At 37.4% G+C, this 19,539-nt stretch overlaps 1 protein-coding gene across 1 annotated transcript in view; it reads right to left on the bottom strand.

Moving 5' to 3' along the window:
• Positions 1-2,489: 2,489 nt before the first annotated feature.
• The window catches only part of wdr70 (WD repeat domain 70), a 39,767-nt gene continuing 22,717 nt past the window's right edge, over positions 2,490-19,539 (bottom strand). Inside the window, exons 11-18 of the mRNA XM_014472919.2 lie at positions 17,906-18,005; positions 17,412-17,496; positions 17,172-17,310; positions 8,545-8,645; positions 7,700-7,779; positions 6,319-6,435; positions 3,590-3,752; positions 2,490-3,115 (exon numbers count right to left, since the gene is read on the bottom strand). Of these exons, the coding sequence (XP_014328405.1) occupies positions 3,028-3,115; positions 3,590-3,752; positions 6,319-6,435; positions 7,700-7,779; positions 8,545-8,645; positions 17,172-17,310; positions 17,412-17,496; positions 17,906-18,005 (873 nt within the window). The 3' untranslated portion in view covers positions 2,490-3,027. The remainder of the gene's footprint in view (positions 3,116-3,589; positions 3,753-6,318; positions 6,436-7,699; positions 7,780-8,544; positions 8,646-17,171; positions 17,311-17,411; positions 17,497-17,905; positions 18,006-19,539) is intronic.

Below are 19,539 nucleotides of genomic sequence, written 5' to 3'. Positions count from 1 at the left end.
TACTTTTTATAGTTCTTCAGGAAGCCTGCAGATAACACTAGCATAACATTTCTGCCAAAAAAAACAAAACATTCTTTGTAATTTGAGTGAATTGAGCCCTTAATAGGTCTGTTTAAATCTCTACCTTGAGGCAAGTGTTTCCACTCCACACTTAGCTTCTCAATTTCACAGGCACCGCTGTTGTATCACATGATTTCAGTGCAGCCAGCCATCTCCCTTCACTTACTCCTGCTGCTTTCTAAACGTGACAGAAGCCTGGAACCATGAACCAACTCTGCAGCCTTCTTTTCAGAAAATGAGGCACTTAAATGTGTTAGTGCTTTCATATTTATTCTGGTCAAATCTTTGTGTCTGATTAATTTTACGACAGCCGGATGTTTGCGGGGACAAAGACATTTGAACTGTTCTCTTGTTGTTTCCATTGGCAAGAAAGTAAGTTTTTGGTTTCTGCACTCTTAAGTCACCAATTAGAAACATCAGTAAGATGAAGGATCAACATGCAAGACTTTAGCAGCTTAGAAAAAAGAGGATATACAAAACCTGCATAAAATCCTCTTTAAAAGAAAATCATAACTCTAATCCTGTTGTTCACGTTTCTTGATCAAGCATAGAGTATAATTTTGTACAAAAGTATCAAAACCCTTTGAACGTCCTGGATGTTTTCGCTTCCCAACAAGAAACTTTTATGGGTTTCACCTAAATCCGAAATGTGGAACATACATTTCAATTAAAGACCCTCTGAGTCAGAATATTTTGAAACTACCTCTCTTCACAATTACAGCTGCACCTTGTGGGTTTGACTCTACCAGCTTTGTACATCTAGAGACTGAAGGTTTTGCCTATTCTTCTAGTCAGAATAACTAAATCTCAGTCAGAGAGCATCTAAGAACATCAAATTTAGCTTTAGTCGTGGACTTTGACTAAGCCATTCTAATCCATTAACATTCTTTGATCCACATAAACCACTTCTTTGCAGCTACACGTTTGGTGTTGCTGCCCTGCTGGAAGGTGAGCCTGTCATCCCGCTCAAACGGATTTCCTCCCAGGAATGCCTTTTTTTTTAATCAAATCTAAAAAGCTTTCCTTTCTCAGCAGAAGGAAAGTTGTCATGCAGCATGATGCTGCCACCATCAGGTTTCACAGTGGGGATGTTCAGAAAGACAGGCCACACAGTGGTTTTGCACATAGACCAACAGGTTCAATTCTATTCTTATTTATTTAAGAGCAAATTCTTTCCTGCTTGCGCTGTCCCTGTACGGTTTGTGGCAAATTTTAAACTTTGTTACTGTTCTATTTTAATTTCTACAACAGCATCGTTTGTGGAGAGCATAAATAAAAGTTGCCTTTACTACCACTTCTCTCTTTTAATCAGTTTTGTTATACAGTCATGTCTAGCGAGGGTTAAAGTTGAACAACTATTTGATCCATCAGTTGCAGATGACGGACTGTACACTGCTGCACAAAATGTTCGGAGCATGAGAAGTTCCTGCTTTAAACTCCTTCACCATTTTCTCCCTGATCCGTCTGCTGTGTTCCTTGGTCTTCATGAAGCAATTTGTTCTCTAAAATAACTCTGAGTCCTTCCCAAAACCGCTGCAGTAACACAGAATACAAATGGATGCCACACTTTCCAATTAATAACTTGTGAAAATAATAAAAAAAAATTAAAAGAAAATTAAACCATGGAAATTTACAACTATGCATTCTGAAGAGCTCGACTATTGCGTAAATATAGAAAAACTGGTGGTTTTAATGCGACAAAATGTGAAAAAGCTCTGTGAGGCCCAGCGTGCTGCAAATAAAAACTCAGACTAACACGTGGTAAGCAGAGGCTGCATTCCAAAGAGATGTATAATATGCTGAACACAAAAGTGGCTTTCATTATTTCTGTTTTTGTGGGTTTCTCTGTCACTATGTATCACAGACCTATTTCATTTAACATTATCCAAAAGAAACATTTCCACGTTCAAAGTCTGAGATGAGAAAAAGCTGTAGGTACGAAGCAGTAAAAACATCCTTTAAGGCGTCAATAAATTGTTGGACCTCAAGAGATATTCACAATTCTTGCTGAACTTAGTATTGTAAAATTAAGACGTTTAACCTCAAATAAAATTTTAAAAAGTGTTTACTTTGTGAATTAAAATCACCTGGCCAGCAAACCAATATCAGAGCCAAGGTTGGAATCAAGAGCATAACTTCCGAGAGGTAACACACCCCCCCACAGCGCAACCACATCTTAACAATAACTGAACTTTTAAATAAAAATTAAGCACCTCTGATTTGCCAGTTTAATACACCCTACTTTGTCCAGAATCATTTAATTGAAGCAATGCATAGCGTGTAAAACCCTTTCAATGCAGTAAGTAAAAACAGCAGGATTGGCTCCGATATGTATCTTCAGGTTTGAGCTTGTGCCTCACAGGAAAGGCATTCCTTTGATCAGCAGGTAAGACAGATCAGACTCAGCTTCAGTTTGGATGAAGTACAACTCTTTGACAAGAGGATATAAATTTCTTTATTTGAATTTTGAGTTGGTTTACATGGTATGGAGAAAACAGAAAATAATTGAAGGTTTTGCAGTTAACTAAAAAAAAAAAGCACAGCTTTAAAATTGTCAAGGCTGAAAAAGACAATATCCCCACATAAAACTGGCTGAAATTTGGAGCTGATTTACGAGGCATTAGTAAATTCTGGAGATGTGGAGTGCAAGAACAAAAGAAATTACAAAAAATACCGTCCACACAATCAAAACAGACATAAAAAGTGAAGTGGTTCATGTGTAGCAGTGAGAGGAACATAAAACTGTACCATGGCGAGATCAGATTTATGCTCTTCCTTTTTTCACCGAAGCAGGAGGGAAGAAAAGGGAGGAATTGAGATTCATTGGAGGGCAGAAACATTATGCTTTAGTTTAGATTTAATTTTATTGATGCTCTTGAGTATTTTGGCCAGTTCTTTGTGTTTCTGGCCTGACCAAGGTCTTTATCAGCTAATCTCATATTAAAAAAAAAAAAAAGAATCAGTCACTCAGATTTTGCGTTTCTTCCACTCCGGTTCTTTGTCAGCCTCCTCATCCTCCTCTGACTCTTCTGCGAACAAGGGCTCCGGCTGGGTCCTGCAGGGATTCACAAAGACGAGCGATGATTTAACTGTCACTTTTATTTCATTTCTATTCATACAGCTTCGGAGCAAAAGCAATGAAGTGCAGAACAAAGAAGTCATCCAGCTGTGAAACAATGAATTAAGTCAGATGCTGGAGTGTCAGAGTGTCAGACCAATGACACACTAAATAAGGCTTAATGAGCTTCAGACTAAGAAGAGAAGAATGTGGCACAGAAACACATTTCTCCAAGCATTTCTCCAAACGTTCCCAGATGGATGGATGGATGAACGAAGAGACAGACAATACCAGAAGGATGGGTGAATAGACAAAAAAATTTATAGCTGTATGACAAGTAGATGGACAGATGGATGGAAGTACTGAATATATGTGTGTATAAATTAATAGACAGAAGATTGGATGATCGTGTCCCATTGTACACTAATGAGACAGATTGAGAGGTAAAATGCTGAAGAATCATGAATTTACTGTTCGTAAGCCGGGGCGATCCAGTACGGGTTCTCCGATGCCTCCTTGGCGTGACGCAGGATGGCCTCTCGCGGGTTACTGTCGTCTGTTTTATCCAAAGCGATGTTCTTCACGATGAACGAAGACAGCGTGCCCCCGTGTGCTGCTACTCTGCCTCCTCGACCTGTGAGGACACACAGATTAGTGGATTAGAGAATCTTTCATGTTGCATGTTCTTAGAAAGCAGGGGGAAAGAAAATCAACAAATCCCGATTTTGGGTTGGGTTCAGGCATGATCAGCGAGGAGACATTGACCTTACGTTGAGCCACTGATTTAGAGCTCTGGTTCCAGATGATGTTATCTACTATAACCTGCAACACTGAACAGACACTGATGTTATCTTGCATCATAGATCTGCATATGGCAGATGTGTTGGTCACAGTGTTAAAACATCAGATATAAAAGTCATTTTGAACAACAGTTTATTTTCTTCTCATATCAAATGCTTGTAAAATGTAATCTATTTAATGAATTTGACTTCACCTCCTCCTTCCCAGACAATGTAAAGACCAGAGTTTAAATCTGGACCAACATAAAGCATGCAGGGAGTTCCTGCTGTAGCGGCCCAGCTGTGTTGTTTGGGGATCGAGAGGCGCATCCATCCATTGCTTGTAAGCTTTGAGTCAACCACCAAACATTACCTTGCACTTATGCGAAGTCAGTTCACACACAAGATAAACATTATAAGGAAAGTCTATAATCTGAGAGCCACAAGTCACCCATCAAGAAGTCACTCTCCTTTTCATAGAATGGACCTATTTTTGAATTTTTGCTCCTTCTCTAAACCTTAGTGACTCATGTGTTTTATTTATACAGAAACGTGTGCAATGATAGTCCCTGTACCAATTTCAGATACTAAAAATGTGTAAACCATGAACCGGGTATGGTTTTACTTAAAAAACATAAAAACCTCCCGTGGTCTTAAGAGATGGGGTGATCTAGACCCCATGAGTTCTTTACTCTGTGGGGTCGCGCTGACACAAGTGTGTGCTTTTACGAGTTAGATTTTTTTTGTGTGGTTTCGGTAACTGATGATTTGACGGGACAATCCCCAACCACCTCCCCGCGACATCTGTCGCGCTCCTCCTGAGCGTCGTGCTAAGACCGCAGGAAGGTTAATACACAGTCGTAATGGAAAGAAAACAAAAAAGGATGCAGTCACAGAAAACAAAAATCTTATTTGATCATCCATCCTAATCCTTCTTGTGGCATTGGTTTCACAAAGCATGTTTAACAAGATTGTTTTTCCTTTTTTACAAGACTGCTTAACTGTTTAAGTGTGGTTTGTGGGAAACAAATTCACTTGGATTTTCTCTAGGTTATTGCAACATCTGCTGAACTCCCTTTTTTTTTGTTCTTTTTCAATGTGTAGAAAACAAAGCTGAAATAAGCCATTGTCAGCTCTAGGCCCTAAAAAGGATGAATCTTTTTTTGGGCTTTTGCGGTCGAGTCCAGTTTGTTCAGAGTCAAACTGGACTCACCTTCGCCAAGTTTAGTTTATAGTTTATTTGATCTAAAACACACAGAGACACGCATAATAATAAGGGTTGTTAGACAATCAACATTCCAAGTACAATCACGGAAATTCAAAATAAAGTCAAATAAAAATAATTCATAAGTGTTATATATAAGTGTAGGCTGAAGCTATACATGCTCTTTTTACACATTTGTTACAAATAGATCATTTTCACTCGTCACAGCTTTAGTGTAATAAATATTTACTGAATACACAGGATCAACAATTAGATCCAGACAAGAAAAGTAAAAAAAAATAAATATAAACCCAAAAGACAAGAGAAGACAAAGAAAAAAACAGAAAGATTAAAAAGTAAGTAAATCGCATCATGAAAGTTTCAATCAGATTTTAAATATCTGATCTAAAATCTGCTATTTATCATTTTGTTTCAATCCCTTTTAAACTGTTATGTTATTATTTATGTATTTATAGTAGTTTTGGCAAACTATTCCAAAGTTTAACCCCAGTAACAAAGAAACACAAACTTCTTAATGAAATATTTATATATATATATTTTTAAGTTACATTTCTAAAATACTGTCTAAATTAATCTGGATGTTTTCTAATCATGTCCAATAGGTAGGTGACTCCAGGCTACCTTAGTACTCACTGGATTAGTTATGCATAAATTAGTTCATCTTATTTTATTGTTAGATTATCTTATTTGCTCCTGATATGAAACCATTTACAGCTTACATCACTACAATTTCCCAATGCTGTGGTCAAAACAGAGAAACTGCACAACATAACTCGGCAGCAGTGAGCCGGGAGACAAGAGAAATGTCGTCTGTGGTTTGTTGGAGTTCAAAACTGTTTTTAAAAATTAGCATTTTTACATTTGAATACAACAATTATGGTTTTCCTGTATTATTTTCATTGCAAGAGTGAACCATATCTGGCAAATGGCCAGGATGCTTGAGAGGCCAGTTGCTCCACATGGGCTGGACTGTGTTACACCAACTGCAGCCTCACACATCTGCCTAAAACAAATAGATTATCTGTCCACTTACAAACTTGATATTTCATATGCTTGAGAGCAGCTGCAAAACATAGCTGTACCTCACTTTTTTCAGCTGAGATGATTTTTGTTATTTTAATATATATATATATATATATATATATATATATATATATATATATATATATATATATAGTATATATATAATATGTTACCTGGTCCAGATACAGGTGGCTCGGGTTTGTGGGATTTCTTTGGGTCCAGTCTGTCCTTCTCCAGCTGTTTCCGTGTACTCCGCTGTCGGGCCTCTCGGAACATGGGCAGAGCATGAGCTGGAGAGAGTAAACAAACAAATGTGAGTCCAAGTGGTTAACAGTCACATGGCCCCAGCAAACAAAAACACAAGAACCAATCATAACTCTAAATCTTCAGCCGCCTCCTGGTGTAATTTACACCAACATTTTCAGCCACTCCATTTAACCTTAGATGTCTCTGAACACCACCAAAACAAAGGCTTCCCATGCTGAAATCCCAGAGCGCGTGGGTGACCGTGTGCGCGATTAGGTGTGAATGAGTGCACTCCGAGTAAGTTCGGCGACGCTATCTGAGTGTGTGTGGGCGACAGAGCATCTGCTTCAGGAAGTGTGTATGCTCTGCTCTCATCCTCGGGGGTTACAAGGAGACACTTTAGTGAAGAGCTAGATAAAGTGATTTTCCATTCAGGAGCTTCTGTCGCTGCTCAGTGTTAATTCTTCTCCATGCTACATTAAGCAAAAAGGTTACTGTTAACAGATTCCCTCGCTTTTCTCAATGGGCCGTCACTTGCTTCCTGTCCCGTCTAATTTTCCAGTGCCAAGGCATCAAGTGCGTCACTCACCACTTGGAGCAGCGAAATGCTCGACTATTTTACACCCTGTTGGCACGACGATGAGCTCACATGATGCTTCTGAAAAGCCTGAAGCAGACCAAAAGGTAAATGTTGTCCGGAGTCGGAGGAGATGGGAGGCACGCACAAAAGAGATGACAGCCTCATGTATCAGTGTTACGACTGCGAGAGGGGGGCAGTTTGGAGTGCGTGCGGCAAAACCAGCAGAAGATCACGCCGGCAAGGGCGAGAGAGGAGGTCATTCCTCTCATGGTTCCTGCGTGACAGGAAAGTACATGGCAGTCGCGTGGCTATCGATTCAATAATCCACACCCAAATCCATCAGCTAATGGAAGGGGTGAACATCCAGAACAAGCTGTCGCTCCATCCAAAAAGCCCTGCGGCATCAGATGGAGTTCGTCTGAATATCTGAGTGTGGGAGGTAGCATTAGATCTGGCCTGACGAGAAACAGGCTCTGCTTGTCAAATCTTTGAAAAAGGTTTCTCAGATTATTTATATTTACAGTAGCCAAATCGTAGGCAGACCGCAATGCTCAGCAGAGAGGCTGGGGACTCATTGCAACAGGGCTTTAAAAGATGAACTTTAATCTGACTACCATGCAAGATGGATTGAGAGAAGCAGGAATGTTATTGTTGCTGAGAGTTGCTGTTGTTGTGAAACAACCCCTGTGTATTCTAATTTTGTCCCGTAAAAACACGGAAGAACTTACGCGTGATGATGTAATCTTGTGTTAGCGTCTCCGCGTGTTTCTCTTTCCTCTTGCTCTTTACCACACACAGCTTGGCCCCTCTGGAGGAAAAAGATCAGGAGCAAAATGGCTGAGCAACGATTTACAACATGTTGAACAGTAGATGCATTTTTCTAAACCATCTTTGCATCTGCAGCCGAATCTTATTGTACCATTTAAACATGGAGGTCAAATTACCTTTACAATGTCTATTTAAAAAGAACTGTTACAGTTTTTGCTTTGATTAAAACACTAAAAATATTCAAAGATTGGGGTTAGATTGCTGCATCTGGGCATCTTTCCTTCTTTAATTTTTTACAGTGACCATTCATTGAGAGTTTAAACTCCGTTTTGACGATTTGTTTGACAGCTTTTAATGACAGAAATTTTTTATAATATGTCTGTCAAATTCCTTGATATACTACTGCCCATTCCAGTGGTCATTCAGTGAGAGGGAGTTTATATCCTGCACAGGTCACCTGTCATCACAGGGAAACACTGACTCACACTCGCAGCCAGGCTCATAATGTCACCTAAGGGAATTTTAGAACTTAAAGAACCTAAATTCATGTTCTTACACTGTCGGAGAAAGCCAGAGTACAGTTAAAAGTCTTTTTTAAAATATTGGACACAATCAATCACAATTCGGTGTCTCTGGATAGAAAGCTTTTTTAATTACTCAATCAACTCTTTTCATTGGTTTCTGTAGATTAATACTTAGGAATCCCTCTATACTGTTTTCAGTTTATTAGCATTATTTTAATAGTCACAATTTAAAAAAATTTTTTAAGTATGTTTGTTGCTAATGGAGGTTCACCTGAACATACCTGTGACTTTTAACTGGATCGTAGTACACCTTGGCCAGTCCGTTCCCAGTACCCACCATAATCTGGTTCAGTTTGGGATGCCACAGGCAGCGAACAACACTCTGCATCAAACACACACATACAATTATTTATATCAGTTCAATTTTTATTTTATGTTTTTTTAAGTATGTAAGAAGGGTGTAAAATGGAAGACTGCGTCATTCTTTTGGTTTTTGAAAGGCTCATGTTCCCCCTACTTAAGGCAACGGAAGGTAACAATCATATTTTATTACCCACAGTAGTGAAAATGTGCAACCCAGGTACAGTGAGGAGAAGTCCCAGTGTGCTCTGCTACTCTAGTTGACTATATTTGGTTGGTGGGATGAGGGCTGGATCTCGCTGTCTGTGTGTGACAGATGGCCTGGTGCCAATAGGCAAATGTGACCACATTTATCCAGAGACGGGTGTGTGTAACTCTCTGTGTTTATTTGAGAGAGTAGCAGAGAGAGGGAGCAATATAAGAACAGCTGTTCGACAGTGATTGAGATCTTCAGCTCATTCTGATATGCAAGCTGCAAAGCATCTAAAAAACTCCTTCAGTAGCGCCTCATTTTTCCCCACTCACTTGAAATGCCCCTGCGATCTGATTGGGGGGCATCTAAAGGAGTTTTGTGGGCTGGGGGCTGGGTAAGACCATGCGTACAGTGAAAGCTGCTTAACGTCCAGCTGTTCAGCTTCCCGTCAGGACACCAGAGGAACGAGCCTCAATCATATATGCAAAAAATAAAACATGCACGCGCAATCAAAGCAGCACAGACATTTGTACAGAAAAACTACATTTCTGGTTCACTTTTTTCCCTTAATTTAGCATTTGGTAATACAGTGCATTACAGGTGAACATTTCTCATTTGGTGGAACCAGTAATCTACATACACTGATACATCTTTTATTTCACAGGAACACTGTGATTTAAAAAGAGGTTGTTGTAATGTTATGGTTGATCACTTTACATCAACACCATCATGTCAGGAGGTCACAGAGTCGTTTAACTCTGCAGCGAGATGAAGGTTAATCTGCTCAACCAGATCAGCTGACTGTAACTGAGAGAACAATCCAGAAAAGGCTTTTAAATGAAATGAGCCTCATGCTTTCAGTAAAATACTAGTAGCTTAAAATTACCTCAAGATGAATGCATACTCCATAGTCTTTTTACATTTTGTCATGTAAAAACAAATTTCATTCTATTTCATTGGGATTTAGGAGATCAAACCCAAAGTAATGCATCCTTATCAAGCAGCAGGGAAATACAAGATACATGGTTCAACGTCTTTTTTTTTTTTTACAAATAAAATCTAAACAATCATTAAAACAAACAGTGGTATGGATTAAAACAAATCCAAAAGCGAATGCCAAATAAAAACAATACAAGAAACAAAAGGAAGTCCCATTTAAAGTTTGATTTAAAAGAAAAAGAGGTAGCAGACAAGAATGATGTGCAGATGAATGTACTCTGGTTAGATAAAATCTAAATTCAGCAATACTGGAAGCCTATTACAGGTTGTAAAAGATTTGAAACAGTGACCAAAGTTTCCAGGATATGCCAAAAGGTCTGCAGCTACACAGGTGGACTTTGCTAATTCTGTGATTTCTGAAGAAGACTGGTTGAACAAGGGTACTTTTCAAATAAAAAGGAAAACAAAAAGTAAAAAAATATAAAAATTTTTCTTCCATCGAAGTTTGATGCTGTAAAACGATAACATATGGAAAAGTTTCAATAGGCATATTATATAATTCTCAATAAAGGTTTGTTGAATTGATGCTATGGAAGATATGATACACGTATCAGCATGTATGTCAGAATTATGAGCTGAAATCCAGACACTCTGGGTGTGCTCCAATGAAAATGTGCAATGGGTTATAAATTGGCCTGTCAAGAATGCTACACTAACAGTGACAGTCGACTCATTCAAGCAACAGTGAAGAACAAAGTCTGAGGTCTGGTTACACTCCACAGGTGCCATCAAAGAATCCAGGTTAGCAGTGCAGGCAGATCAGCCTGTAGTAATCGTAAATCCCAAATATCCAGCCAGGTACCATAAACTCAGTCCATTTGAGTTCACTGAACGGTCTCCACAGACCCAAACAAATCACTCTGTCAACAAGTTTCATAGAAGCAGAACTGCAACAGCCCAGCTGAGTGCAGCCCGCACCACAACTGTATGCACAAAAACTAGCACACACACACACACACAAATAGCCAAGCCCTGCTCGGCCCAGCTTAATTGTTGGGCTTCTTTCCAGAAATTCAGAGAAGCATGTTTATACTCCAGGGATCCCTGTTTACACTTTGTGTTTGCAGAGTTGCATCAGGGAAGAAGACACTTTAACCAGTGTGTTCTCCAGCAGCAAGATTCAGACTTCTATGCCCCCACCAGATTAAAATGCCAAAGTACTGAACAAAGATAAATGATTTGCCACCCACTTTCACAACATATATGCCAATTATAAAATAAAAACAAGGCAGAAGTAATGAGACCCGCCAGTATGCTACAATCCTTGTTCAGCACTGATCGGGAGGCCAATTTAAACCTGCAGGAGAAAGGAAAACCAAATGTTTACCATTTAAGCCCCATGCTGTGAGAGCTACTGTCCAAGAAGGCAGAAACAATGCTACTTGAATAACTGGCAACGTCTTCCTGTCTGCCACACACCCTTTTAATGCTCTTGGCGGAAATATAAGCTCACTTAGATGAAAGCCTCCCTTTATTTCTATAAAAACAATGTTGTACAGAGCATGTAAGGAAGAAGTAAAAGTTACAGTTAAGCAGGGCGGATCTACAATGCTGTTGCTTATTTAAACTGACTTAATATTTCACTGACTTTAATGTTTGTTTGAGATGAGCAGATTTTTGAAGTCTCAATTTAAACACTTATTCTAGTGAGCAAGAACTCACTCTTACTCCCAAATTTCCAAAAAATAAATATGAAACACATCAGTACTTTGTCTTTAACTGTACAAAACATGTTGAGAGATAAAACAATGTCTTAATAGTTCAAAGATAAATAAAACCAATGGAATACAACAACAATGTCTTGAAAAAAAAAAAGATTTGCAGCAACTTAAGTGAAGTTTTAAATACTTTTGTCATTAGTAAATAACAAGAGTCAGCTGAATGCTTGTGAGTTTCATAAAGATAAAAGCAATAGTTCAATGTTTTTTAAAAGAGGTTCTAGTAAAGTTATTGTAAGTAGTTAATAGGTTTTCTGTTTAAATAACTAACTCAGCAAATTTATTTAGTATAAATACAGATCGGCTGGTTCTGGAGCCTGAATGAAGGTAATGGCTAGCCAGACATTGGCCAAGAGCAAAGTGGATTTCTACAGACTTAACACAAAATAGCTAACGAATGGAAGATAAAAGCAGCTCTAGAAAAAATATATATACAGTATATATCAAACGGTGTTTACTTAATGTTTTTTTTTTTCCCTTTTTAAACCATTTACTGTTATATTACACAGTAACTAACCACAAATGCTTCTGGTGTTCTGTGGGACACTGGCTCTTCAGTCCCACAATGGCTCTTTATTTCCCATGTAAATAATAATCAATGTAACCAATAGAAACCTAAAAGTGGTTTAAAGTTTCTTAAAATAGTGCTCACATAAACATTTTGGGGAAGGGAATTGTTTTATGATGCTTCAGGCTCCACAACCAATTAAACAAGATTGATCCTAGATGAAGACAAGAGTTTGTTAATTAGTAAATATTAGACTGCTTATAACCCTTTAATAGAATCTCACATTAAACATGCTGACTTATCATTGTAAGATTATCATAATTTAAATTTAAGGGCTTCATGAATTTTGAAAAATTACCCAAGCTATTGTAGGTCACTTGGGTTACAAGCAACATATAATAGCGTAAGCAATTGTTGTATTTGTATGTTTTATCGCTTAAGCAAGTGGAAAATATAACTGTCAACATTTTAGTTTGTTTTTTACTGTAGTGTTTTACACCAAAGTGGCATACCTTCGAACTGCTCTTACAGTAAAGTAAGAGTTACTTATAAGAGCCCATTGAAATCCTTGTTTTCAAGCCAAACCTTGTTAAAGATACACTTTGGCATGATGAAGAAGATGGCAATGGATCATTTAACAAAAAGGTTTTTATTTTAGTTGGTTAAATATACATTAAATTGCTTTTAGGAGCCACATTTTTGGTGGGTTTGCTGGATTGACTGAATGTATGGAGCTTAATTCCTATTATTTGTTACAGAGCTGTTTGCTGCACTGTGTCTTGTTGTTTTGCCAGTGTACAAATAAATCTAATGTAGGGGAGAAGTCAATAGAAAGTGCATTTAATGATGAAACATCCTAATTTAAAATGTGACTAAATGCCTTTTAAGAGTATGTGTACAGTGAAAGTTGATTAATTAAGCAATAGGAAAACTAAAACTATGCATTAGATGTTATTTTTTTATTTAGTAAAACTAAACTCATCTATACAGTGACAAATTCTTTATATTATGATAAAACAGTCATTTAAGACTTTCTAAGGACTTTTTAAGACACGGCCTGCAGAAATCCTGTATATCATCCACTGTCTGTTCAGTGATGTGGAGAGTCTGCAGGAGTTCATAACACACATGTTAAGCAGAAGGAGAGATGGTTTTATCAACTTTCAAGAGAAACCAAGCTGCAGCTTAGAGACTGTTTCATACAGCCAGGCAGTAGAACAAGTGAAAGGGGCAATGGAAAAAATCACTTCCAAATGTTTACCCTCCCCTCAGTAGAGTGAAAGGGAAGACAAACGTCCACAGAGTGATGCAAAGGAGCAGAGTTGTGGCGAGCTAAATACACTCTTTGACCCAAAGTGTGTCCTTTGTCTGGTGCTTCCTAGACTGAATCTGAGTGCAAACAGACTCTGTCAAGAACATAAATCAACAACAGTAACTGCTTGGTCTCCGGATTTTCATGCGTACAAGGGATATGTGGTTTGTAATGAAATAACTTCTTTTTTTTTCATTTTCTTTTAAAAATTCAAAATTATGACCAAGCAACAAATAAAAATTTAGCAGCTCTTGAGCTCTAACGGTTTTGAAGGAGGCAATTACAGAGCCAAGATCATCGACACAAGAACTGAAAATGCATGCTTCATTTTGAGAGACAGTCACACAAACAATCCTGGAAAAAGTCATTGCAAGACAGATTACTGCCTCGGCAAAGGCACTTCCTCTTTACCGTCTGTGTTGAAGTTTAAAGCTGCTATTTTTAGTATTTTTTGCCATCAGAAAAAAAACAATACAATATTTTCAGATAGCTGCACTGGCAGAATCATGTTACTCTCACTGTTAAGTTTAAGCAGACTTGGAAGCTTACATTTAACTTTGATCATTTTACTTCTTTTGACAGCTGAGTGCTAAAGTATTGCATCAGAAGTGTGGCTTTGCAGGAACATGCAAAGGTTTTTTGCATTCCAAATGACACCTTCAATGTGTTTATTTAATCGGTCTGAGTGTGTATTTCTTGCTCCAGCCCTGGAGAAGACAGTTACTGCTGAAGACATTAACCTCTGTCAAACCGTGGTGTTATGGCTACAGAGAGATCAGAAGCAGGATGCGACAAGACACATGTTTCTATAGTAGGCAGCAGCAGCTCTGGACTGCGGTTTAACACCTATGGCTGGCTGACTCCATGAAATGCAATTCTCAGAAAGCGGGATTAGCTTAAAGCATGCCATTTGCTACTGTGTATGGAACATGATGATTGTGACCGCAGATAATTGCATTTCTAACACACTCAGCATGTTTAAGAGCTTCACATCTTTCCTGCCAACAGTTTTGAGTAAAACGGTGGAATGAGATCCCTTCTGTCTTTATTTTATTCCCACAGAGTTCGCCTCTAGCCATTTTAAGATGTTACTTCTTAGCCCAACATTTTCCCCAAATGCTGCAAGACGTACTTTTTATGTGAAAATGGAGCCAAATTAAATTTGTTACCAAAATACAACCAGATTGAGACATATAATTTTATAAAGGGAGATGCTTAGTTACTACCACACAATGTTAAGACTGAAAGGGGAAAAACAGTTTTTCCATTTTGAGCAGAATGACTCATTTAAAATATGTTGCAGGCTTAAATGACAATATTATCCAAAGCCAAAGAAAATCAAATATTTTGCCAAAAAATGCAGAACTTTCTACATTAATTTCACATATTGACAAGAAAAACTTTGACATTCACCAATAATGAAAAGTCAAAAACCTGCAACAAAAAAGGATCATTTTTCATGATCAAAAGCATAAATTTCCAATAATAAAAGTAGAATATCACCTAAAATTTGGAAGACAACTCTTAAAATTATCAGGAAAATCTTTGAAGTTTTTGAAGATTATAAAATCAGACGTGCTTGGCAAGAAATGCCCAAAGTCTTTTATGGATGAAGTGGTACATTTCGGAGATGTGAGCATTTTCAGAAATCTAGTGAAATCTCCTCAATACTTACAAACCTTAAACTCAATGATATATTAACTCCGCTTAAATTTCTACTCATAGGAGTGGTCTTGGCTCAAATGTGAGTAAGCCACCTCCTTTAAATGTGAAGCAGGCCCACACATGGAGTGTCAGGAAACTTGTCTGCTTGGAAAACAGAGAAGTGAATCAGGATAACACATTTTCGCTTTTTTTGACACAAGTGAATCTCCAGATGTCACAAATAATAAAAAGGAGGATTCCTCAGAGGAATTCCAATCTTCTGTTGTCTGTCCTTCTACGTCCTGCACAGTTTCAGTTACTTTTTGGCAAAATAAAAATAAAAAAATCTAAGAGTTTACTTTTGACTGAGTAATATGTTGAAGAACTGCAACTGTCACAGCACAATTTCAGGTTATTCTACCCATCTCTAGTTACATCAGTAAATGAATAACAAATATGTTTTAAGCAAAAAGTTACCTTTTGATAACTCCCGTTATCAAAAGTTTTTGTTAACGGGAGACGTCTTGTTCATACACAAGCTTGATTGTTCTAATATTATTCTTTATCTGCTGAGCCTATCATGCAATTTGGAGGTCATGTTCACGTACAGTAAACAGTATATATATCACTGAATAGACTTTGTACTGTTCAAACATTGAAATGATCTAATATTGACTTCCAAAAATTTATGTTGGAAAATGTGACATTTTTTATGTATGTTACTTACTAGTTTTTTTGGTTTTGTTTTATTTTTACAGATTACAACTGAGTCAGTTGAGTTAAACATATTTGTAACTATAACATTATATTTTTGTCTGTTTAGTTACATTTTGCACAAATTAAATCAGATCATTCAATACTTGAGTAGTGTTTTTTTACACATAGTTTAGTAATTCTTTGAATGTATACTCTTGTACTTGTTTAAAAATACACTGACATAAAGCTACTCTTACTTGAGTTGCATTTTTAGCTCCTGTACCCACCTCTGTGCAGAAGTAGCTCTTCTGCTGCAAGGCCGTTGTCCAAATGTTTATTTTAAGGTAATAAAGGTCTGCAGTATATCAATATGACACAGTAATTATATGACAGCTGCAACTTTTACACAACATGTTTCAAAGGTGCATTCCCCTTAGAATAGAGCTTGGGGGTGGAACAATTTCACTGCTTGTTCTCTGAAATCCTGTACAAATAAGGTGGCTCTACAGAAAATGTAAAAACTAAATGAGAACTTAAATTACCATCAAAATATTTATATTTGAAGTAGTATAAATACTTTCTGTCCCAACGTTTAATACTTTTCCAGAGTTTTTAGCCCTATGTTCACTTTAAAATACAAACATTCACTATAAATTTATGTGGGATATGTGTACAGTGGACGTGGTTTACATAAGGTTTCAGCAGCAACCAGAATCTGGAAATAAAATACACACAGAAGGAACAACAAACAAAGAAAGAAGGGGATAAAAAACACAAAGAAGTAAAGAGATAGGAGCAAAAGGCAAAAAGAAGACACAAAGAAAATTAAGGAAAGACAATGGAAAGCAAAAAAAAGCCCAAAAAAAAGGTGGGAAAGAAGAAGGGAAGCAAAGACAAGTAGGGAATAGGAGAAAAAAAGAAGGAAACTTAGGATCTACAAAAGGCATAAAGGAAGGAAAAAAGACAGAAAGTAAAGGCAATAAGAAAAGAAGGACAAATGAGAGGAAGAGAAGAGGGAATAGTGATAGGGTACAAGGAAACAAAGACACAAATAGGTCTATAGTAATGGCACAAGGAAGAAAGAAAAGAAAAAAACAGCGTTAGAAAGTGAGGAAGAAAAAAAGGAGCAAAAGGAAGAAAGTAATGAAGGAAAAAAGACAGGACATAATAGAAGGGCAGAATCAAAGAAAGTATATGAAGAAGGACGACCAAAAGAAAGGACAACAAAAATAAAGATATGCTTCCTTACTCATGTTTTCATTATCTGTACTTATCTATACCTGGAAAATACTGAAAATTAAACTCCACACTGTGAAGGAAACTTGTTAGTATCTAAATGAAATCAGCCACATTTGCAGCTAATAAAATTATAGTCAAAGTTAATAATTAAAACAAGTGTTTTACTCATTCTTATTCGTGAAAGTCTTTACATAATTGCTGTACTGAAAACCTCCAGTGTGAGCTGCAGCAGAACTTACAGCGTTGGTGACCTCTATCTCATAGACCTTCTGAAAAGAAGCTCTGTCGAAGAAAACCAGCTTCCCATTTCCCTCCTCCTTCTTCACGGAGGTCCCTGTCACGACAAGCCTGTCATCAGGACTAAAACAGCAGTCAGTCCTGGAAGGGAAAGTCACACATACAAATATTTATAATCTACACACGATGCACTCATACCAAGAACTGAAAACAAGCAGTCTATAAAAGCGGAGATGACTCACATGGAGAAGTAGTTGGTCAGCCTGTTGGCTTCGTTTACTGGCTTCCTGAAGTTGCGTATGTCCCAGATCTTCAGCGTGTCGTCCCCTGAAAATGAATACTTTAATGAAACTTTAAAAGGCAAACTTTACTTTAAGTTTTATATATTATTATGGAAGTGGCACTTAGTTCCTGAATAAATAGTTAGCTCTCATTTACATTACAAAATCATGATGAAAGAAGGACTATTCCTTCCTCAGTTATTTTTGTTTATGTTTGTGTTAGCAACCTCTTAACGAGATTACATACCAAAAAGCAAAGTCTTTTAGTGTTTATCCACCTCTTGTAAGATTTCCGTGTTTTGATAATGGTGGATCTTTGTTTATTTGCCTACTAAGGGAGGGAAAAGCACTTAATTTGCCTAAAATTCATTTTTTTTATTAACTAAAGGTTGAATATTATGATGCCAATGACTGCAGCTGGTTGGGGACTCTGAGAGTCACAGTGTTTTCCATACCGCCACGGGAAGCAAGAGTGATGCCATCGTATGAAAAGCAGAGGCAGGAGGTGTCTGATCCAGGAGTGTGGGCTTGCCGGCAGTGAAACTTTGTATGAACCTAAGAAAAAGGGGAAAAAACGGTAGTCACATTGATTATTGCTCATTCAGGTGTGCTTTTTTTTTTTAAATAGGATAAATAGGTTAGTAATAATGTTTCAGACCCAGCTCCTCTGTAGCTGTGTGTAACTTATGTTTTATGATCTCTTATTATAGGAAACAGCCTGACCACTGATTTAATAGTAGATGTTTAAGTCTGTCTTTACAGTAACAAAACGACCCGTTTGTTCTCTGCGTCTTCAAAACAACATATGGTTTTCATCACAGTCACGGACACTAAACTAGCCCTCCACAACCTATGAAACACAAGCAGGTTAACACACTGTAGCAACATCACAGACATTTACCTTGGCAAACTCCAAGGCTACAGCCTAACAGATGGTATTAAAAGTTTTTTTTGTTACATTAAATTAAATTATGATGTTTTACAGAGAACAATTTACTGAGCAATAACTCACAGCAGACAAATAACTCACAGCAGACACATTTTGACTGTAACCACAGGCCTGACCGGCATAATTCTTTTTGAGGTTTTGTTGTAATAAGCATTTCTTAAACAAGTTTCTATGTAGCCAATGTTTTGTCATAAGTGTCAACCAATGTCCTAACTATAAGCAACCAAGCTTACTATTTGTCAAATAAAAAGCATCTGGATTTTTCATAGCTGTAATTTACCTGATATTAAGGGGAAAAAAAACATTTTTTATGTTTTCAGCCAACAATAACCAGTAGGGTTTTTTTTTTCATTAATTGTTAAAAACAGACATTCACACATCTGTTATGTGTATCTGTGTTTTAAAAATAAACTATGGTGACGAATTAGGACTCTTGTTGATCAAAGTGTAAATAAAAGGGAAAAAAGCACCAAAAACAAATGTAAACAAGCTATTCCGTACCCATTTATTTAAATTGTTCAATTCTCTTGGTAGTTAACTATTTCTACAAGTTATAGACAGTCATAAAAATAATTAAACCTTCTGTATAATGCAGACGTAATGTTGACTAATAAACTATGACATCTCGTCAAATCAAATTAACTAAGCAATCTCTTGCAGGTAAATATGACTTATTAGGCTATAATAACCAAGCCATTTAAGATACACCCACTAAATTACAGAAAATTGTTCTAAACATGCCAGTGGCAAGTACAAATTGACAAATTGGTGCACAGTAGTATTCTCTCACATTAGATGATGCATTTTCCATTCATTTATTCATACTTCCATTTATCTGAGGAAGTAGGTGGTTCAGGAGGGAATTGCAGACATCTCTCTGTGGTGAAGCTGGAAGCTTATTCTAGGGGGCAAGGTCAGAAGAGACACATATTCTCTCCAGCGTAATTTGGGTCTGCTGGGGTTTTGTCCCAGTTGGACATTACCAGAAAATCTTCAAAGAGCGCAGGTTCAAGAGGCATCCTGATCAAATGTCTCTACTACCCAATAAATGTACTGTATATGTGTAGCCCTCACTACTTCTAGTAACGCTTTAAATTTAACTCAGATATGTGCCACAGCAGAACCACCACTTGGTTTAAC

Source organism: Xiphophorus maculatus, chromosome 8, assembly GCF_002775205.1.
Source record: "Xiphophorus maculatus strain JP 163 A chromosome 8, X_maculatus-5.0-male, whole genome shotgun sequence".
Taxonomy (NCBI): Eukaryota; Metazoa; Chordata; class Actinopteri; order Cyprinodontiformes; family Poeciliidae; genus Xiphophorus; species Xiphophorus maculatus.
This window is presented reverse-complemented; position numbering and strand designations above follow the sequence as displayed.